The sequence below is a fragment of the Emys orbicularis genome, chromosome 10, assembly GCF_028017835.1.
Source record: "Emys orbicularis isolate rEmyOrb1 chromosome 10, rEmyOrb1.hap1, whole genome shotgun sequence".
NCBI classification, from domain to species: Eukaryota; Metazoa; Chordata; order Testudines; family Emydidae; genus Emys; species Emys orbicularis.
The window spans coordinates 10,975,158-10,998,285 of record NC_088692.1 but is presented as its reverse complement, the minus strand read 5'-3'; the positions used below and the strand labels follow the sequence as shown (position 1 = coordinate 10,998,285).

At 44.7% G+C, this 23,128-nt stretch overlaps 1 protein-coding gene across 1 annotated transcript; it reads left to right on the top strand.

The window, feature by feature from the left end:
- Positions 1 to 248: 248 nt before the first annotated feature.
- AMZ1 (archaelysin family metallopeptidase 1) lies at positions 249 to 11,569 on the top strand. Its single transcript, XM_065412747.1, has 6 exons — positions 249 to 552; positions 1,238 to 1,405; positions 2,346 to 2,474; positions 4,496 to 4,659; positions 5,463 to 5,639; positions 11,003 to 11,569. Exons 1-6 carry the CDS (start codon positions 249 to 251, stop codon positions 11,567 to 11,569), a joined length of 1,509 nt encoding a protein of 502 aa, XP_065268819.1.
- Positions 11,570 to 23,128: the final 11,559 nt, after the last annotated feature.

The window sequence follows — 23,128 nt, the reverse complement described above, 5'->3', positions numbered from 1 at the left end:
TTGTGTGCCATCCACTGGTTCATTATTTACATATACATAGACACAGAGTACTCCTGTAACAAATATCACCACAAAAGTATATGACTCCAAGCCAGCAGCACCACAGAACTCTGAGCACCCAGTGATCTCAGCTGAAATCGTTAGGCAGATTTACCCAAGTGCAAATCCCCAGGTCCCCTGTGAGGCTAAATGCTGATGATTTGATTCACTTTCTACAGGCAGTGCCACAGCCCCAGGGCCTGTCAGCAATGTTGCAGTGCAGACATGCTCAGGAATTCAGCTTTGGGCCCCGAGCTCTGAAGGACGCACTCATCTCTACCAACCCTGCCCTCCAGGAGCTCTATGCCAAAGCCTTCTCCAGCACAGAGAAACTTTTCCTCTCTGAAGCATACAATCCCCAGAGGACACTCTTCTGTACTCTATTGATCAGGACTGCCTTCGACTGGCTCCTCAGCCACCCTGATGCCCCTGAGGACTTCGAGACCTTCTATCACTCCATGTTAACGAAGAAGCAGAGTTTCTGCCAGAAGCACATATACCTACAGCCTATAGGTAATGCGCATCTTTGATGTGGGACATTTTTAAAGAAACGGGAGTTTGTTGTTTTTTAAACGTCGTCAACCCTCCATCGTTACCTCCGCCTCATCTGTCCAAGGGCTGAGCCTGCGAATGGCCAATGCCACAGCAAGGCCTTTTTGGACAACCTTTACATTTGGGTAACCTGTGATTGATCATGCATAGTGGTGCGAAGGGCTGCCTTCGATCCACAGTAAAGAGCCATTGCTGACAACTGGAGGTCGGGTCCCACCCCAAGGGCATTATGTGCCCTTGGGAGTGGTTTCTCCATGTATAACTGGAAAGAAATACATACAGAATGGTGAACTAAGAAAGTGGTCCCAGAGACACCCCCCCCCCATGGCTAAGCTCTCTGCATGGCCTGCCTGCCCCCAAATGACTTCCTGGACACCCCACATAGTGCTAACTTCTTTCAGTGGCCTGCCCTGTAAATGACTAGACAGAGATACTTCCCACAGCACTTAATCCCCTAAGCAGCCTGTCTCTGAGAAACACCCCCCAGTCTGAATGACTGGCTCCAGAGAGACCTGGCAACCACCCTGAAAGACCCTTGCAGAGCTAACCCCTTACCATACCTTTGACTAGCCCCAGAGAAACCCCTTAATACGTTTTGACCTGCCCCTGTCATACATGTAACTGATATTGGTGCTTCTGCTCTTAGATCTAATTGAAGAGCCTGCCGGGATCTCGCTGCTGGATTCCCTCAGAAGCTGCCTAGAGTCTTTCTTCTTGGGCCTTCGCGTCAAGTGCCTTCCCTCTGTTCCCATCTCCTCCATCCGCTGCTGCTATCGACAGAGCCAAGATTCAGACAGAGCGCAGCTCCATGCAGGTAAGGAGGGAGAGGAGCGGAGCCAGCAGAGAAGTCCGTCTGGCACACTGGCTCATGACAGTCTCTCGGCCCACATCCGCTCCCTTAGGAAATGCCTGTGATATCACTTCTCTGCCTACACAGCGGAGGAAGGGAGGGAAGAGGGAGAAATCCTGTTTCCATGGAAAACTCAGCTTTTGGGGCTGGAAACCACAACAACAACTAACCAGGAGGGCAGTGCTCATCATACTTTTTCCTCTAGGTTTTTATTTTTCAGAGTTTTTAATCTTTAAAGTCAGTTTTGCAAGGTAAAAGCTGCTGCTCACCTTCCCTCAGAGAGCACAATGTGCTTTTAGATTTCATTCTGTTTGACTATTTTATATCATTCCCTCATTTGTTGCCTAAAGCCAAATTAAATGAATGCCTGGGTGGGTTAATGCACTAGCCTTTCACATGAGGAAATTGGAGTTCAAATATCAGTTAGGTCTCAGGTGAAATGGGTTTGTTGGTTGCCAGGCTAGTGTTGCGTGACCATTCGTCCACAATGCAAGACCGCCACGCTGCTTGGTACAGCTGGCAGCATGTGCTCCGGAAAGGCCCAGTGCTAGAGCAGTAGGGCTGTTGCAGGTCAGGGCTGAGGTGCCCATAGGGAAATTCTGTGCTCTGACCCAGCCTCTTTCTTTCTTTCCTGTGGCTTGGCACAGGATTCACTCATTGTGTCTTTGTCCTTAGAATTCTCTTTTAGCTTTATTCCGTGCAGCAGCATCTCCAGGGAAGCCAGGTCTACTGGTGCCCAGAATAGAGGGAATGGGTGATAAAGAGCAAGGAAGAGGACCATCCCCTTCACCCTGGATATTGAGTGCAGCACCTCCACCAGCTTTTGGCTTGGACTCCAAGTTCCATCCCAGAGACAGTAGAAATGGGGGACTGGATTTTTACCTTCTCTCTTCCATTTATCCAGATGGGATCCTGACCTTCCTGAAGAACAACAAGCCTCCAGATGCCCTGTGTGTCCTTGGACTCACTCTCTTGGACCTGTACCCTTGTGAGACCTGGAGCTTCACCTTTGGCAAATTCCTGCCAGGACAAGGTGCAAGTGACATCCTGTCTTCTTCCCATGCGGGGAATGAACAAGAAAGTGCTTTACCTTAAACCACTGCTTGGGAGGCAGCGTAGCCAGGTCCTCCCCCACAACTTTAATCAACATCCCAGTGGTAGGAAACAGGATTTCCCAACGTAAAGCATGGGAGCTCAGGGCTCAAAGCCACCAAGAGGCTGTTGGTCCAGGCAGGGAAGGCTGACTAGCTACAAGCTGGTGACTAAACAGTAATAAGTCACCAGGACCAGCTGGTATTCACCCAAGAGTTCTGAAGGAACTCAAATGTGAAATTGAAGGACTACGAACTGTCATCTGTACCCTATCATTTAAATTAGCTTCTGTACCAAATGACTGGAGGATAGCTAATGTGTTGCCAATTTTTAAAAAAGGGCTCCAGAAGTGACCCCAGCAATAACAGGCCAGTAAGCCTGAATTCAATACTGAGCAAACTGGTTGAAACGATAGTAAAGAACAAAATCATCAGACACATAGATGAACATAATTTGTTGGGGAAGAGTCAACATGATTTTTGTAAAGGGAAATCATGCCTTACCAATCTACTAGAATTCTTTGAGGGGGTCAACAAGCATGTGGACAAGGGGGATCCAGTGGATGTAGTGTGTTTAGATTTTCAGAAAGCCTTTGACAAGGTCCCTCACCAAAGGCTCTTAAGCAAAGTAAGCAGTCATGGGATAAGAGGGAAGGTTCTTTCATGGATTGCTAACTGGTTAAAAGATAGGAAACAAAGGGTAGGAATAAATGGTCAATTTTCAGAATGGAGAGAGGTAAACAGTGGTGTCTGTACTGGAGTCTCTACTGGGACCAGTACTAGTCAACATATTCATAAATGATCTGGAAAAAGGGGTAAACAGTGAGGTGGCAAAATTTGCAGATGATACAAAACCACTCAAGATAGTTAAGTCCAAAGCAGACTGCGAAGAGCTACAAAGGGATCTCATAAAATTGGGTGATTGGGCAACAAAATGGCAGATGGAATTTAATGTTGATAAATGCAAAGTAATGCACATTGGAAAGCATAATCCCAGCTATACATATAATATGATGGGGTCTAAATTAGCTGTGACCACTCAAGAAAGTCATTGTGGATAGTTCTCTGAAAACATCCACTCAGTGTGCAGCGGCAGTCAAAAAAGCAAACAGATTGTTGGGAATCATTAAGAAAGAAATAGATAGGACAGAAAATATATTGTCTCTATATAAATCCATGGTACACCCACATCTTGAATACTGCGTGCAGATGTGGTCGCCTCATCTCAAAAAAGATATATTGGAATTGGAAAAGGTTCAGAAAAGGGCAACACAAATGATTAGGGGTATGGAATAGCTGCCATAAGAGATTAATAAGACGACTAAGGGGGATATGATAGAGGTCTATAAAATCATGACTGGTGTGGAGAAAGTAAATAAGGAAGTGTTGTTTACTCCTTCTCATAACACAAGAACTAGGACCCACCAAATGAAATTAATAGGCAGCAGGTTTAAAACAAACAAAGGAAGTATTTTTTCACAATGCACAGTCAACCTGTGGAACTCCTTGCCAGAGGATGTTGTGAAGGCCAAGACTAACAGGGTTCAAAAAAGAACTAGATACATTCATGGAGGATAGGTCCATCAATGACTATTAGCCAGGATGGGCAGGGATGGCGTCCCTAGCCTCTGTTTGCCAGAAGCGGGGAATGGGCGACAGGGGATGGATCACTTGATGATTACCTGTTCTGTTTATTCCCTCTGGGGCATCTGGCATTGGCCACTGTCGGAAGACAGGATACTGGGCTAGATGGACCTTTGGTCTAACCCAGTATGGCCGTTCTTATGTTCTTAAGCCTTTAGGGGAGCACATGCCCCCACATTCAGTGCAGTGGAGGGTGAAGGGTTATATTGGATGAAGCTAAGGCAGTTTCCCATCATGGGGCCTAAGGCTAGAGGCAGATGCTGGAGGCTGACGTTAGGCTAAGAGGACCTGTCTCACTTTTATTTGCCTCTTTCTGTAGAAGTGGGTGTCTGCAGCTTTGCCAGGTTTTCTGGCAATTTCCCCCAGCCAGGCTGCACCACCTTAAATCCAGCTACCGGGCGAGAGGAGCTGCGCGAGGTCACCGAGAAGGCCCGAGACCGGCCGTTGCTGTTCAGTGTACTGGAGATGGTTCAGTGTTGCAAGGTGCGGTTAGCAACCTACACCGAAGCCAATGTCCTGCAATGTGGGGGTTATGTGCCAGCAGCTTGTGACGGTTCCCTGAAAGAGGAGTGACACCGACCTAGCAAAAGCCATTGAAAGTTCCAGCAGTGTGCCTACGCTCACCTAACGCTTTACATCTTCAAAGCACTGCTGGACCATTCCCCACAACACCCCTGCGAGGGGAGTCTAGTAGTTAGAGCAGGAGCTGGGACTCCTGGGTTGTAGCCTTGGCTCTGGGAGGGAATTGGGATTGATCATCTCCATTTTACAGATTGGGAGAGGTCACGCGATTTGCCTTGCATCACACTGCGAGTGTGTGGCAGAGCTGGGATTAGGAACCAAGTCATTTTTGGCTCCCAGTCTCATGCTCAAGACACTAGACGGTACTGCCTGGCCAGCACTAGGTGGATGAATGGATAATACCTTCTCTGTCCCCGAGTCGTCGTCCGTAGTCTGGTAGTCTCGTCACAGGCAGCGTAGCAGAGTTGCGTGTTGAACGTTGTGATGGATGCAGGAGGCAAGGTGTAGGCAATTGCATCTCCCTCCAGTGGCTGGTGTCCATAGCGGAGGAAAACCTGGCTCTCTCGCCCCAGAAAGGATCATCCTCTGTGTCAGGGTTAGAGTGCATTAGTGGAAAAGTCTGGCGCATGCCCACGATTGAACAAACAAGGAGCTGGGATTCCTCTTTCACCTCCCTGAATGAGGCAGGATTGAGCAAAAGGAGGTTGTGGTGAAAGTTTGGTTGGTTGGTTTTTAACAACAAAGCGACTTTGTTTTCCTGAAAGGTTACGTGTCATGAGATCTGCCACCTGATTGGCTTGGGGAACTGCAGATGGCTACAGTGCATCATGCAGGGCGCGCTGAGTTTGGACGAAGCATTGTTGCGGCCCCTGGAGCCCTGCCCAGTTTGCCTCAGGAAGCTGCAATACGTTGTGGGTTTCAAACTCATCGAGCGCTACAGGGTGAGATACGGACCGCTGAGTCCTCTTGGGGCAAAGGGGTAAAGCAAGAAGTTCTACAGCCAGGTAGCCCAGCTGCGAATCACAGCCTCTGGCCACCATGTTCAAGTAAGGGCCGGGCTTAGAAATGCACAGAGCTCTGTCCTGGCATTTGGCATGAATTACAAAGATATTTAACACAAGATCCAATAGAGAGGGTGGGTATCCCATACACATTCCCTGTGACTAATTCTTAGCACTTTAAACGCAATCTCCAAAGCTCTTTGCAAACAATAATATTACAACACCCGAGCACAAAACTATTCCCCCCATTTTACTAATGAGGTAATGGAGGCAAAGGGAAAGGGACACAAGCAATGTCAGAACTGTGGTTAGCATGTGGAAGTTCCTGGGTCCCAGTCCTCTGCTCAGACAGTGCTGTGTGACAGCAGGATTTCCTGGCCCATCAAGGAAATGCTAATAGCACAACTAGCTTTAGACGCCATCACTGCCCCTTAAGGCTGAAAGAAGCATCTCGAGTATCTAAAGTGCTGGACTCTAGTCTTAGGACAGGTGTATTACATAAAGCATCAAAAGAAGCAAGCCTACAAGTCATGCTAAATGCCCTATCTTCTCCATGATTTTATTAGTTCTCTAGCACATGCATCATCTTCAGCGACTGGATTTTTCCAGGCTTGCCTATTTTAAAACTTCGGTGCATTGTATTGTCACCTTGTATAAGGTTAGCTGTGCAGTTCCAGGAAGTTTTCTAGGTTCTTCCCCCCCTCCCAACCCCAAGTTCTTACTCATTCAGCTTGGAAGTCAGACACATTCATGCAGAAGGACTTCAACATGCTTTGGGGAGAACACACTACCTGGTTGTGCTGCCAGTCACTGAGATGGTGAGCCTAGAACTAGTGCTCTTCATCTAGATCTTGGGCCATCTGCTCTACATCCAAAACGGAGCGGTCCTCAGACCCAGCCTCTCTGGGCTGCTGTTAGCACAAGCCAGAGCAACAATAGCAGCAAATTGCCCTCTGCAAGGCAGCTCTCTCTCTTTCCAACAGAGAAACACTATCTGAATTAAATGTTTCCATAACTGGTTTCCCTCCGCACCTGTTTCATTGCAGTAAATACTGTAATTAGCTCAGTTTTCCCTCAGCCACAGTGAACGAAACCCTGAAAAAGAGGAGCCAACTCACTCCTCCCCCACAAATGTCACAACTGCCTCCAGGACAATAAAGAAGCAGCTTGAGTTGACTATATGCAGGGCTATATAGTGGCGTTGTGATCATCTCCATAAGGGGCTTATAGGGCCTGCATCAATGCAGTATCTAAGTGCCTAGAAAGACAGGTTACATAGCTAACATGACAGCAGAGGGCACTGAGCATATGGAGGCAAAATCATGCCAGAAAGAAAAGTTGTTTGCAAAGCATATTCGGAGCGGCCACGGCTAGCCAATGCCCTGCGTTTGGAATCAGCTTTACCTTTCATAATTGCTTCTTCCGGTTGAGGAACCAATCTCCCTAAATTGCACAACAGCCCAGATCAGAAGCAACAAATATGGCTAATGCCTGGCACAAAGCTGTGCCTTCCCCATATCAGATAATGCTGCCAAGGCCAGAAATGGCAGCACGGGTCACGGGCAGAAGGGGCAGCGGGTGGAGGTAGGCAATCTTTCTGTAAGAGGATGAACTCTTGGCAATTAATTGATTTGAGTTTGCACTCAAATATGCTCTATTTTGACATCAGCCAGGGTTTGTTTTATCTTGACCAATTTAGAGCAAAAAAATCCAGGCTGCACTTACGTTACACAGAGTTTCCCTGTTTCCCTTAGAGTGTCACAGGCTGTTCTGTGCGGCGAGCTCTCCCCGCTGCAACATTTCCCTTCAAGGCTGTAGTATAGAAGAGCAGCTGGATAGCGACTCAGGGTATGTCTACACTACAAACACACTCTGGGGCACTGAGTCTCAAAGCCGGAGACTACAGATTCGGGCTTGCGCAATGACACTAAAAACAGCCATCTAGATGTTCCCACCCATGCTGGAGCCTGAGCTCTGAAACGCAGGGTGGGGATAGGTTTCAGAGAACTGAGCAGGAATGTCTATGCTGCTATTTTTAGTGCAGTAGCGCAAGCCTGTGCCTGTAGCCCTGGCCTCAGAGACACACTGCTGCAGGCGTTTCAGTGTAGCCAGACCCTAAGGGCTTTCCTTCACTGCAGCGTAAGCTCGAGCTCAGGCTAGCTGGAGTGAGAGCAGTCACACCGCAAAACACTCAAGCAGCTCAGAGTCTCTGCAGCCCCACTGCATTCGCACCCTGCTGGGCCAGCTAGCTCTAGTTTAAAGCACCAACTCAAGCTAGAGATGGGTGTGCAAACAGGAGCTGGGGCGGGCAATGCTCGAGTTACAGTTCGAGCGAACACTGCAGCGAAGATGAGCCCTAACTTACTGCTCGGCCACAGCCCCAGCCTTTGGGAAGAGAATTGGTTAATAAGGCCCATTAATGGAGTAATGATGCTCAGATTGGGGTGTAGCAGGGTTTGGCTTGAAGCAGGGGATGTGTCTGTGGAGTTCATTCCCTCACTGGCTGATGTAAATCAGTCCTGCTACGGATGACTTCTCTCCAGCTCACTATGGAAGATATTTTTCCTTTTCCCCTTCAGAATGCAGCAAATGGCAGCTAATTGCAGATGACGACACCCCAGCAGTCCCTTAGGCAGAGACTTTATTCTCTCTGCCCCCTGCAAATTGCTCAGTTCCCGTTTTCTCACCTATAAACATCATCAGCAGGTCAAACTGCTCCTGCCTAGCCTACTGCGCACTGATGGAGATGCCACTGCTGCGGCCGAGGGTGACCCTGTACTAAAATCTGAGTAGCACTGTTCCCTTGTAATGTCAAAAAGTGGACGTCAAGCAGTGCTCAAGTGCATGCTGAGCGGGCTCTGTCCCAGCTGCCTTCCCATGGCCATGGATTTCACAGGCTCCAGCAGATAAGAGAAGCGTGTGCAGCATGCCCCCATCTGGTAAAGCAGCAGAACAGAAAAATGAAGCTGAAACCACACAAACCCTTAAATGGCTTGTTTAAAATGCACCACAGAGTCTGAAAGATAGAAAAAGATTCCCACCCCCCACCCCCCATGACAGGGATTTCAGGGGACAGCTCTTCCCTCTTCTTGACTTGAAATGAGCAAGACCTTAGAGCTGGTTGAATTTTTCTGTAAAAAAGATAATGCAGATTTGGCAACACCAAAGCATTTTGTAACTTCTTGTCAGTTTCACCTAATCAAAATGTTTTCACTGACATTTTTGAAATTCTAAGTTATTTTTGGTTCTAAATGACCGAGTTTTGAATTTCCTTCAATTTGATATAAAAATCAAACAGGTTTTAAAATGGTCAAAATCAAAAGTACAGGTTTGATTTTTGTCAAAACAAAATGTCTCTGTTAATCTGAAGTTAACTGTTTCCCCTACTTTTTGGTTTGCCAAAATTTTTTTAAGAAAATTTAGTTTTCAGGTAGACCCAAAACGTTTACCCCCCGGAATTACCTGCGAACAGAAAAATCCCTTATTCACACATCTATACCCAACATCTCTGTGTAGATGTCCTGGCTTCAGCTATCTTTTTGTTTGGATACACGTTTTCCCCCCTCAGGTGGTTTTAGACTGAGTGGTGGTTCTGATTATTCTGGAGTTTCATTGATGTCTTAAAGAGCCAGGATAAAATCCAGGGTGTAGCTGCAGCTTTCAGACAGCATCCCTGCCCCTCCCTCCACTCTGGCCCCTCGGCAGGCTCTGATGCATGTTCTGTTGAACATGTGCATGGGTGGTCAGAGTGTGCACAACTGGCTTTAACTGTATAAAAGCGATCACAGCAAGGCAGAAAGAAAGTCTTCCCTTTGCATTTTTTCTTGGCTATAGGGAATATCAACTGTTCAGATGCATCCCTGTACACACCCCTGGCTTGAAGTGGTTTCCATTATATACACAGGGTTTACAGTTTGGGTCAATGGCACCCCACTATACAAATTGTTCCAGCTCCCCTGCCCCTACAAAACTGTTTGCCAGGGCTTCACGCAGAGACTGAAATAGGGACCATGGCTGCCTTGCCCCCACCCACTCAACTTGATCTCTGTACTGCTTCTGTCACTGGCCTGGGGAAAGAAGGCAATTATAGAAGGGGGACTGGAAAGTTCTGGGAAAAGGGACCTCAGCATATGCCGATAAGGCCTGGAGACTTAGCCAGAGTGCAACACTGATGCCCTCTGCTGGACCACACACAGCACCATCCTCACTAGGAGCAGAAAGCACAGTACACTCACATCATTAATACATTAACTACCAGCCCCATGCTAGTATTTTCTAACTGCTACCACTGTATTTGCTTGAGGAAGTGTATAGCTTTGCAGAGATACCAACTGGGGAGTAACAGAAAACAAAGATAAGATACACCAGTATGTGAGAAGATAGGAGTGGGGGGTGTGAATACTAAGGAACAAAAAGAATCAACATGTATGCCAGCTAAATAGACAAGGAGACCAAATTTGATCAGTTGGCAACTGTCAAGTGCTTTGATTAATTCCCAAAAGCCTAAGGAAAAAGTGTGCCAGAAGCAAGCAGCTGTTTGACATATTATAGCATAAAAAATTTCAGAGATTTCCTTTTAAAATATTATTTTTTATTAATTCTTTCCTAGAGCCCAGCCTTTCCTTATATGTATTTCAAGTGAAGAGCTGCTCTTGAGACTGAAAACGCATGCTAAATAGGAATGAATATGTTCGTGAAACAAGACTCCTCAGCTTTGCCTCAGGAGCATTTATATTCATGTAACCCAACTTCCTCTAGAGAGATGGCACTTGTTTTTGTGTTGCTTTTACACAGATTATATGGCACACAGAGATTCTGGCGGGGGGTAACACCAGGGGAGTACACAGCTACTTCTCTACTGTCATCTGTAAGGTACTCATGCGTAGTTTAGTCCCAGTCTTTTCTAGCAGCAATCACTGCAAGGAATGGTGCAGAACCACAGGCTGTGAAAGCATTTTTAAGTATTCCAGGCCCAGTCTCACCCAAACAGGAGTCATCCCTGAATGATATTTGGAATGCTAGCAGTGTTATTCTACTCTTGTTACTGTACGGTCAAGATTTTAAAGCGTGCCTACTGATTTGGGATGTCCGAGTTTTGGGATGCCCAACTTGAAATGCCTAAAACGGGCCCACTTTTCAGAGTGGGTGCTCAGCACCTCCTGGAAATCACACGCCTTTCAAGTGTCTTACAAACACCCCAAAATTGAGGGACCTGAGATTACTTGGCACTTTTGAACATCTTGGCCAACTTACATTGTTGCGCTAAGTCGCTCTAACATGAAAACCTTTTCCTCCCACCACAGAAACTCTATGCTTGGATACAAACGGTATTGTCTACCCGGCCTAGTCAAGAGTCAGACTTATCAACATCGGAGGACATCCTGCCATTCAGCTCGGACTCTGGGATGTGCTGTGAGAATGACTCTGAGCCTTTAACTTCCCTGTCTGAGCCATTAACACCAGACGCTTGCAGCCAAGCCTTTTCCATTGGGCAGGAGCTGGAGCACGACCAGCAGTTTGTTTCTCCGGCTGACACGCACAGCCAGCAGCAGCTGGGCAGGACCACCAAGTCCACAGATATCATTAAAGATTATGAACTATGGCTGGAAACATGCATCGCTGCCCTGGAGAAGAACGTCTCTGAGGAGGAGCTGGCTCAAGTGGACAAAACTGTGGATGCCCTGGCTAAGTGGGAAATGTTTACAGGCCAGCTCCCCACCATGAGGAAGGATCTGCCCTTCCACAGAGACAACGCAGGGCTAAGGAAAGTCCTTGGAGACAAATTCTCCTCCTTGCGGAGGAAACTAAATTATAGAAAACTGTCCAAAGCTGAATCTTCCCCTCATCGCTGGAGTTGGGAGGAAAACTAGCGCTTGGTCTGACTTGTCCTCCCGCAGTCCTTGCTCCTTTCTGGGCTGGGAAAAGCAAGCTCAGTTCATCATTTTGATTTAAGTTTTGTTACGATTGCCATGCATTTGATCGTTCTCACCAGAAGTTACTGTCAGGCTGAGAAGGAAACAGGAACTCCCTACTGAAATGAAAGATGTTTCTTTTTCTGAGGTTCCGAACGTGGAATTTGTTTCAATCATTCAGGTGTTTTAAGAGCTTATATACATGAGAAAGTCACACCGGATTAACACAAGATGTGAATCCAAACATGCACAAAGCCCTGTGTGGATGCTCATGTTTTGGTATAAAAGTGGCATATTTCAGTTTGGCTTAAGTTGGCTGGGAATTGGTTTACGTTAAATCAAAACAAGAGAGTGTCCACATAGGTGTATGTATCAGCTTAACTAAAACTGGTTTAAAAACAGATGTAAGTTAAACCCATGCAAACTTTCCAATGTAGTCATGGCCTCAGGCTACTGAACATTTGAGCTCTAAGCATGGAAACTGTTTCTTCATTGTGTTTTATACACAATGTCTATTTCTAGCCATGTCCCTGGCCCACACATTGCAGATTGCTCCAAGCACAGGCGCAGAGCTGAGGCTTTCTAACCACAGCTCTGTGGAGTCCGGGTGAAGAGCAGACACATGGTCTGGGGGAGGCAGAGAGGAACAGGGTTTAAAAGAGAACTGGATAAATTCATGGAGGTTAAGTCATGGATGGGTAAGGAATGGTGTCCCTAGCCTCTGTTTGTCAGAGGGTGGAGATGGATGGCAGGAGAGATATCACTTGATCATTACCTTTAGGTTCACTCCCTCTGGGACACCTGGCATTGGTCACTGTCGATAGACAAGATACTGCGCTGGATACTTTGGTCTGACCCAGTATGGCCATTCTTATGTAACAGGCACGAGGGGTACAGCAAACAAGCAAGCAGTAAGAACCCTTTCTGCTTCTCCAACATAATCAGTGGTGTTAGCTTAAAGGGAACTAGTGGCTCCCCTCCCTTTTTAGCTCCAGCAGCTGAAAAGCTGCATCCCTTCCTTTCCCCAAGATCCCCGTCTCTGCTGCACAAGCATGGGTGCCTCTACTGAGAGAAAGCTGCAGCAGAGCCCACCCTGCAGTTGCTACTACATGCAATAACGTTTCAGTTATTTATAGCTCGGCGCTCCAGAGGCTGACAGTTTTTCAAGCCCTGTAATAGTGAGAGACGTGTGTGCTGGCGGAGGCGGACTCTCCCCGTTATAGTCTCACTCAGAATTCCAACACTGATAATACACTCATCAACTTGCAGCTTAGTGGTCAGAGTTCAGATTGTTCTGATCTAAAAATACCTTTAATTCCCAACTGTCCAAAGCAGAAAGGGAAGTAAAACTGAGTCCATTACATTCAGTGTGGGGGGCGTTTCCTACCAGGCTGGAGCTTTGGGCTTTAATGAGAATACTAAGCATGTCTCCTGCCCACCCCCCTACAATCTGAGATTGAGAAGGCCACAATAAACTTTGAATTCCATGGGGGAGGGTGGGAGAGGAGGGAAGGGAGGTAGAGAGTTCAGGGGAAGACACCTGAGGAAAACTTGGGGCCTGCTAATGCAGGTGATTGCAGGAGAAAACCTGTAGTGACCTAAGTTAAGCTCACAAAGAAAAATGTATAAAAAAATTTAAACCAGCATGATTCATACAAAGAACAATGGGGGTTCTGACTTCTAAAAGACTAATGATGTCAATTACTGGAAAGGCATTTTTTCCAGTGTGCACATCTGGAATCCATGTTATGTAAATGCTGCTCCTGCTGCCGCCACCTGCTGGCTGTCTAAATACTAAGGACGTTAAAAAAAAAAAATCACTCCATTTAAGATTTTTCAGACAAGCAGAAACTTTAAAACAAATCATACTTGAACTATAAATCCATCCACTATCCCAAATCTTGACTACTACATTGACTATTTTTAACAAGAGCTTATTCCTTTTTTTGCCCCTTTACTGCAGGATCAAGCAAGAGCCAAGTTATAAGGCTGAATTTAAGACAGTTTCCAGAGAGATATTACTAATGCAAGATGGTGATATTACTAGATAATCAAGTGGGGAGTGTGGCAGAGGCAGCTCTCAGCTCTGACACAGTTGCAAAGGGAATACAGAAGAGGAGTGGCTTAGTTAAAGTGCAGAGATATGGAAGTCTCCCTTGCGGACAATGACAAAAACAAAGGGAATGCGTGGCTATTCCCACTCACTATTTAGGAGACGCCAAAAACAGGGAGGGGCAAGACACCTGGGGGGGGCGCAAAGGGGGGAAGAGTCTGGTTGGCTATAGACACTTTTGCTTATAGCTATTAGTAACCTGTCAACAGTATCCCTGCTTTCATGGAAGAGTTTAGACCAGGGGTCGGCAACCTTTCAGAAGTGGTGTGCAGAGGCTTCATTTATTCCCTCTAATTTAAGGTTTCGCATGCCAGTAATACATTTTAACCGTTTTAGAAGGTCTCTTTCTAGAAGTCTAAAATATATAACTAAACTATTGTATGTAAAGTAAATAAGGTTTTTAAAATGTTTAAGAAGTTTCATTTAAAATTAAATTAAAATGCAGAGCCCCCCGAACCGGTGGCCAGGACCCAGGCAGTGTGAGTGCCACTGAAAATCAGCTCGTGTGCCATCTTTGGCACGCGTGCCATACGTTGCCTCCCCCTGGTTTAGATTCTCCTGCTTCATGCTCCACAACTACGGAAATGTTTGCAATAGTATAATCACTGATCTAGCAACCACTTACCAGTTCAGAGAATCTAGGATCAACTCCAGGTAAGGACTAAAGGAGCTCTGGAACTCAGAGCTTCACACATCCACATAGACAGCTGAAGAGGATCGAGGGCCATAATGTAACTTCAGGGAGATAGATGTAAAGCCAACACTGCTGAGCCTTCAAGCAGCTGTACAGTAGAGAGTTTGTACAATACAGATCAATAGACTTTTGTTCCTGCAGAAGTATCACATTCCTTTGCAGCAGATTACACTCAGCACCAGCAGATAGATGTCTAGTGAAGTCCTTTTCATCGGGGCACAGTGGTGGACAGTCTTTCCTTCCCATTAAGAGAATTTCCAGTTAACAGAGACTCCTTTTATTGTAATGCTGCTAAGCAGAGAGCGCAGTGTAGCCCAGGAGTTCAGAAATTGTTACTGGTCAGACTCACGGGCAGCTTATGCACATGGGGACATCAACTGACAGACCAACCCAGCAGTAGCCAATGTATGCCAAAATGGGGCATTGACACTGAAGGTGCAGATTGGTAATGCTTAGCACTCACATAGCAGGTTTGATTACCAAGGTGAGCAATATGATTATCCCCTTAGTAGAGATGGAGAAACTGAGGCACAGCATGGCGAAGTGACTGGCCAAAGGTCCTGCAGAAAGTCAATTTCAGAGCTAGGGCACAAAGACGCCATTCTTGCCCTTTCTGTGCGTCACAGCTGTGGATGGATGGAAAAGGGGAGGAGCAAACAGCCAGACTATTCCAACAGTGACACAAATTTATTAAATTAGATGAAGGCTGCTCTGTTAAAAGGAGTTATCCTCCCCTTTAGGTAGTGCTATTGAGCACACTGGCTTTTAAATTACTTCCCTCCTAGACATCTTGATTAAGGAGGTGGGAAAGACATAGGTTACAGCTGTTAGCTGTAGATGGGAAAGGGCACAAGAGGAGGGGATTTGGAGTTTGGTTTTAGGAAGTTAATTTGAAGGACTCAATCAGCAAGAGGTAGATGAGCACTTTACACACACTAAGCCAAGAAAATTAGTTGCAACCCACTAGTGGGGTCACAGAGTGTTACAAATGGGTCAGGCACATACAGAGCTCCATTGTACTGTACATAATGGGTAGGAGAGCCTGGGCCTTTTGGAGTAGACAGCACTTCAGACCTCAACTGGGGAGCCTTTGCATGGGGAAGCAGCATGAGGGGCACAAAGCTTCATGACAGATGCAGCATTCATTGATTATTTTGGGAACATCCTCCATTGTATTAGGATATTGTAAGTGAAAGCACACCACCACTACACTAGGTTGATTTGCATTATAACTACGGCAGAGCACTCCTATGGGTCTACGGAGCTCCCCAGGATTCCAGGGAGACCATTTACAATGGGGTGGGGGCTAATGAACAGAGCAAGGAGAGGGAGATTGGCATACAGGAGAAGCACTGGCTGCTATCAGAGAAGCTTAAACTGCCCAAGAGCAGAACTTTGCTTCTGTGAGGTTAAGCAGCTCCCTTTCGTTGCTGCCCAGCTCCTAAGCTGTGCAGGGCTCTTCTGCAGCTTAAGTAGCAGCGTAGGGCAGGCTAGCTACAGTATATAACTCCCTACCCCTGCAATAACAGAGCTCCATTCCTGAACTGCTTACGAGCCCTATCTGGCAGCCTCCCTAGAAGTCTTCTCTGCTGTACTACCACCGAGAGAATATCTTGCTGTCCTGAACCAGGTCTAGAACAGCCTTGGCTACTACCTAGCCACTTTCTTTGTGGCAGCAGCTCTAGGAAGCCCATCAACTGCAGAGGCAAAGACACAAAAGGATGTAAAATAGTGAGGGGTGGTGTGCATGTACACACCGGAAGAGGAGAAGATGACTGCCATTTGTTCTGGATTTATGCAGTCATCCGCCCAGCTGTATCATCATTCACAAGGGGCCTCAGTTCCACTTGTTTGCAGTGGCAACTTCAGAAATCTTTCAAGTGACAACCCAAGAGCAGGGATGTCGACAGTGCTTTAGAGGTGGATCAGCTAATGTTAGCTGGTGCCACATTAAGTGTCTGAATTCAATATACTTTCTAGCCTATTACCCAAAACCTCAGTGGTGGTGCCAGTATCCATTATGTTGATACTGATAAACACTAAAAGCAGACAGACTATTTTTAAGCCATTCTTGCCATCTCTTAAACCTATAATTCTCCATACAGCACCAATGGTCTTAATGGTTACATGGCCTTACAAGCTCAGGAAAGCAGAAGCCTCCATTAGGAAGGACAAGATCTAACAGGTAGATCAGCCTTCCACTGCTAAACCATTGCCACTCTATGGGTTGCACTCCCATCACCAATACTAGGAAGTTACTGCACCCCACGAGGGCAGGGGAGCAAGAGAGAGGCATTAGAAGAATAGTTGCACCCAACCATGGCTGCAACAACTTGCAGAGGAAAGGAGGGAGGCTGCATTCTCTTGTAGATAATTCCATTAGTTAGAAACAAGGTGCATAAAGTATTATCTTTTATTGGGCCAACTTTTATGGAAGAAGCCAAGAAGAGCTCTATGGAGCTCAAAAGCTTCTCTCTTGCACTGTTCATTTAACTCAAGTTGTGATGGGTTTTGTTGGGTTCTTCGTTTGGGATTGGGGGGGCGGGAGGTATTTTTAAAAGATCCTGTTTTTGAAACAAAACCCAAAACATTCCTACAACCAAACTTCCCTCAGTTGACACTACTGTATGGCTTTCCAAGGCTCCACAGTCAGGAAGGCAGAAGTATGGTCCTTGTTTGATTAATAACTGAATAGCCCTCCTTTTCATAACCATCACCCACAACCTTAAGAACAGAGACATCTAGTGGAAGAGTTCCTGGGAAGAGGGAAAGTGTCCCCCAAAATAAAACCCCTGTCCCTCCAGTCCCAAAGGAGCAGACCAGCCATAACAAACAGCAACAACAGCACCAGGGTTAAAGCCCCTGGTATTACCGACTCCAGGAGGAAGAGCGCGGGTGTGTTCTGCATGCATTAGAACAGACGTGACCCAAACCCATGTTTGGGGTCATTGGGGCTGCACCTTCCCTATTTCCTGAAAGTCCAAAACATACCTTAGAGATGCGTTCTATGCCACCACATAGAATGTGTTAACACCGAACTGCACTGGGTACAAGACAGCTCTTGTCAAAGAGCTCACCTACTACAAAGACTGTAATCACCAGTGTCACCGAGGCCTATCTGCCACAAAGCGATCAAGTCACTTCCTCCATTCCAGTGGTCCACACCAAACTCAGCATACGGTACTTATTATTAGATAACCTGTAGCAGATCTGAACCACAAGGAACTTCGTCTCTCCATGCTGACTCTGGGCTTGGCTCCAACATCATCTTGTACACTTATCTGTCATCATAGCCGATAAGCCAACATAAGACTCATCACTTGTGTGAAAGGATGCATTCTGCCATCAGCTAGCAGCAAAAATCCAGTCAATTCTGCCACATGACAATGCTAGTGCTCTGAGATTTCAATGGTGTGACTGGCTGCAGTCAAACTGCCTATGAAACAGTGATAGGTCCCTTTGGTTTGGGTTCCCCAAATGACACCATCTGGATTTTGACATTATGTGCAACCAAGGGCTTGTCTGTTATGGGATCTTTATCTAGGTCTCTTAACCACCATTGCTGGATCTGGATTTCAAACAATGAATGTGCCATGAAAACATTGAAATTGACCAAATCCTCATCAGAAAATTGCTCCATAGTGAAATCTCACTGGGTCTTTGGTGGTACAGAAGCACCAGCAAACTGAGACCATAGACTAGATGTCGTTCAGCTTTCACTGCAGACATCCACCAACAGTATGATGTCCAGCGACTATCCAAGGATCCTTCTAAAGCTGTGAAATATACACATGCCATCAAAGATTACATATGTAATCTTGGTCCCATCTTGGATGGACTTGGACAATTAAATGAGTAGCAGCAGCAACCCCAAGTGCTTACCTGTGCATTATTCTGATCAAGACCTAAACATCTGAGCTTGAATGCTTCCTCGTAGGCATCTATATCCCTATTCAAGCCCTTGAACCGAACTGATTTTCAGAAGCACTGAACACCCACAACTCCCACTAGGCTAAATGGGAGCTGAAGATGCTCAGGGCATCTGTGGAAACAAAAATCAAGCCAATTCATATACCCCAACAGTGATATCTAACCTGGGGGATCCAACGTTTACAGTTAACAAAACAGCCAAGACTCCCATTAAAGTGAGTCAAATTGTGCTTGTTCTGCTCTGGTCAAATGGGATTGACAATATAGTGTCAATCTACAATTAGCAACTGCAATAGAAATTTCAGTCATACAATAAAAGCAATACTCATATAGCTTTCCCCCCTTATACATGTGACCTGCCAAAGTACGATAGAGGAAAGGTTGTAGGGATTGCAAAGAGCAGGAGCTCAAGGCCTGGTAGAATTAGCTGGTGCTAAGATTGCAATACTCTAAGAAGAGGCCAATGAGGTAGATCATTAAAATTGTCCTAAGGTCAGTAGTTCTACACTGGTGATAAAAAGCAAGTGAGGCTGACAAGGGAGGAACTGGCATCATGAGAGAGACAGAGACACACACACACACACACACAGACAGACAGACGTAGGTCATACTGTTATTATTGGATACTACGCAGCTGAAGAGAAATGACTTCTAACAGGTGTTGTCAACTGAACCAGCTTAAAAATCTTCCCTGGCTGAGCTTGAAATATATAAGCACAAGTGGTTCTAGCTGTACCCCCAACAAACTTTAATATTTACACCAGCTACTGAAATTCTACAGGATGAATCTGAATTTTAACAGTTCTAAATAGGGTAACAGTTCATCAGCATTTCCTCCATATGCCATACTAAAGGTTCAATTATTTGACAGACTCAGGAGCAGCAATTCAGAGCAGAATCAAGGGAAGGACATATGGAATATGTTCAGGTTATGGGTAGGGCGGTAAAGCAATTAAAAAAATTAATCACGATTGTGTGATTAAAAAAATTATTTGTGATTAATCACGCTGTTAAACAATAGAATATTATTTATATAAATATTTTTGGATGTTTTCCACATTTTCAAATATATTTATTTCAGTTACACAACACAGAATACAAAGTGTACAGTGCTCACTTTGTATTATAAATATCTGTACTGTAAAAATAAAAAATATTTTTCTATTCACCTAATACAAGTACTGTAGTGCAATCTCCATCATGAAAATTGAACTTACAAATGTAGAATTATGTACAATAACTGCATTCAAAAAGAAAATGTAAAACTTTAGAGCCTGCAAGTCCACTCAGGCCTACTTCTTGTTCAGCCAATCGCTCAGACAAACAAGTTTGTTTACATTTGCAGGAGATAATGCTACCTGCTTCTTGTTTACAATGTCACCTGACAGTCAGAAGAGGCGTTCGCATGGCATTGCTGTAGCCGGTATTGCAAGGTATTTACGTCGCAGATGCGCTAAAGATTCATATGTCCCTTCACGATTCAACCACCATTCCAGGAGACATGCATCCATGTTGTACTTGATAACGATCCAAAGCAGTGCAGACAGACGCATGCTCATTTTCATCATCTGAGTCAGATGCCACCAGCAGAAGGTTGATATTCTTTTTTGGTGGTTTGGGCACTGTAGTTTCCGCATCGGAGTGTTGCTCTTTTAAGACTTCTGAAAGCATGCTCCACACCCCGTCCCAATCAGATTTTGGAAGGCACTTCAGATTTGTAAACCTTGGGTCGAGTGCTGTAGCTATCTTTAGAAATCTCACATTGGTACCTTCTTTGCGTTTTGTCAAATCTGCAATGAAAGTATTCTTAAAATGAACAACGTGCTGAGTCATCATCCGAGACTGCTATAACATGAAATAGATGGCAGAATGCAGGTAAAACACAGAACAGGAGACATACAATTCACCCCCAAGAACTTCGCTCACAAATTCAATTAACACATTTTTTTAATGAGCATCGGCATGGAAGCATGTCCTCTGGAATGGTGGCCAAAGCATGAAGGGACATACGAATGTTTAGCATATCTGGCACGTAAATACCTTACAACGCCAGCTACAAAAGTGCCATGTGAACGTCTGTTCTCACTTTCAGGTAACATTGTAAATAAGAAGCGGGCAGCATTATCTCCCGTAAATGTAAACACACTTGTTTGTCTTAGCGATTGGCTGAACAAGAAGTAGGACTGAGTGGACTTGTAGGCTCTAAGGTTTTACATTGTTTTGTTTTTGAGTACAGTTATGTAACAAAACAAAAAAATCTACATTTGTAAGTTGCGCTTTCACGATAAAGAGATTGCACTACTGTACTTGTATGAGGTGAATTGAAAAATACTAATTCTTATTATGTTTACAGTGCAAATATTTGTAATAAAAATATCAAGTACTGTACACTTTATATTCTGTGTTGTAATTGAAATCAATATATTTGAAAATGTAGAAAAACATCCAAAATATTTAATAAAGTTCAATTGGTATTCTATTGTTCAACAGTGCGATTAGAACTGTGATTAATCGTAACTAATTTTTGAGTTAATCGCGTGAGTTAACTGCGATTAATTGACAGTCATAGTTATGGACAAGTGCTCTTCTACCCAAGTTTTTGTTGTATGACAGCCCTGGTCTCATTTTTATTAATTTATTGGAATCTTAGAAATATAGGGCTGAAAGAACCTCGAGAAGACATCAAGTCCAGACCCCTGTGCTGAGGCTGGACGAAGTAAACCTAGACCATCCCTAACAGGTGTTTGTCCAACCTGTTCTTAAAAACCTCCAATGAGGAGATTCCACAGCCTCCCTCAGAAGCCTATTCCAGAGTTTAACTTCCCTTATAGTTAGAAAGTTTTTCCTAATATCTAATCTAAATCTCTTTGTTGCAGATTAAGCCTATTACTTCTTGTCCTACCTTCAGTGGGCATGGAGAACATTGATCATTGTCCTCTCAGGTCCCCCTATAGTCCTTTTTTTTTTTAAAGACTAAACATGTCTAGTTTTTTAAACTATTCTTCTTCATAGGTCAGGCTTTCTAAACCTTTAATGATTTTTGTTGCTCTCTCTGGACTCCCTCCAATTTGTCCACATCTTTCCTAAAGTATAGTGCCCAGAATTGGACACAGTACTCCAGCTGAGGCTTCACCAGAGCTGAGTGGAACAATTTCCTCTTGCATCTTACGTACGATACTCTTGTTAAGACAGCCAAGAATATTAGTCTTTTTCACAGTTGCATCACATTGTTGACTCATATTTGTTATCCACTATAACTCCAGATCCTTTTCGTCAGCACTACCATCTAGCCAGTTATTTCCCCATTTTATTTTTAGTTTGATTTTTTCCGTCCTAAGTGAAATACTTAGCACTTGTCTTCATTGACTTTCAACTTGTTGAATTTAGACCTCTCTAATTTGTCAAGGTTGTTTTGAATTCTAATTATGTCCTCTAGAGTGCTTGCAATACCTCCCAGCTTGGTGTCACCTGCAAATTTTATAAGCATACTCTCCACTCCATTATCTAAATCATTAATGAAAATATCGACTAGTACCAGATGCAGGACCCCACTAGTTACACCCTCCCAGTTTGACACCACTGATAACTACTCTGAGTATGGCCTTTCAAACAGTTGTGCACCCACCTTATAGTAAATTCATCTAGACTGCATTTCCCTCATTTGCTTATGAGAATGTCATGGGGGACTGTGCCAAAAGCCTTACTCAAATCAAGATATTACATCTACCACCACCCCCATCCACTAGGCCAGTAACCCTGTCAAAGAAGGAAGTTAGGTTGCCGTGATTTGTTCTGGACAAATCCATGCTGGCTATCCCTTATAAACCCATTATTCTCCAGGTGCCTACAAACTCATATTTCAGTATCCTTTCATGTATAAAAGTTCAGTCAGCCTATAAGTCCCCAAGTCCTCTGTGTTCCCCTTTTTAAAGACAGGTACTATTTGCCCTTCTTCAGTCTTCTAGGATTTCACCCGCGTCCTCCATGGAGTTCTAGAAAATAACCGCTAACAGTTCCAAGCCTGCTTCAGGTTCCTGTATTATCATAGTAAGCACGTGAACAAGATTAAAATATTACCACAATTCAGGCTCTGTATTGAAAGATCCAACACTCCATAAAGAACAGTATAACAAGTCAAGTTTTAATATTTATAAAATTCATATATACAAAACAGTAAACTAATTCACCAAAACTATAAAATACACTTTTTACACACCACAATATAATTTTATCTAGTACACAGTTTTCATAAGTTGAGACGATCACAGCAAACAAGCTGCTTCTATGGTGGATGCTGTTTTAGTTCTACAAAGACACTTAAATGAGCAACGCCTTTTTCACCTCAACTTATTTTAGTTCGTCACCATCTTTAAAAAGAAGTTTTACGTGAATTGTTAGAAATTAAGGCTAAACTCAGGCCCTTCCTGCCCAATGCAGCCAACTGGTTTAAAAACAGTTGTATGATATTGCATAGTATGTGTGCTACAATACCTAGGCACCATACGGCGTTATAGCAGGGAAGGTAACATTTTAAAATCAATTTCCAAGATACAGGATTGTGTCACAAAATTAACTAGTGTTTTGTCATTCCAACGGCTAGGATTTTGGCACAGGTATTTTTATTAAAAGTCACAGATAGAAGACAGGTGACCAACAATAAATCATGCTGAAGCCTGAGCCTACCACGTGGGGCTGAAGCCCAAGCAGGGCTGAAGGCAAAGAACTTGGAGACCCGTGTTAAAATCACAGAACCTGTGACCTGTGTGACACACTCGTAGCC

Excerpts from the sequence above, each read along its gene's own strand:
- AMZ1 (XM_065412747.1), top strand. The coding sequence starts at position 249 with ATGTTGCAGTGCAGACATGCTCAGGAATTCAGCTTTGGGCCCCGAGCT. Across the intron at positions 2,475-4,495 it reads CAAATTCCTGCCAGGACAAG|AAGTGGGTGTCTGCAGCTTT; the intron begins GTGCAAGTGACA and ends CTCTTTCTGTAG. Across the intron at positions 4,660-5,462 it reads AGATGGTTCAGTGTTGCAAG|GTTACGTGTCATGAGATCTG; the intron begins GTGCGGTTAGCA and ends TTTTCCTGAAAG.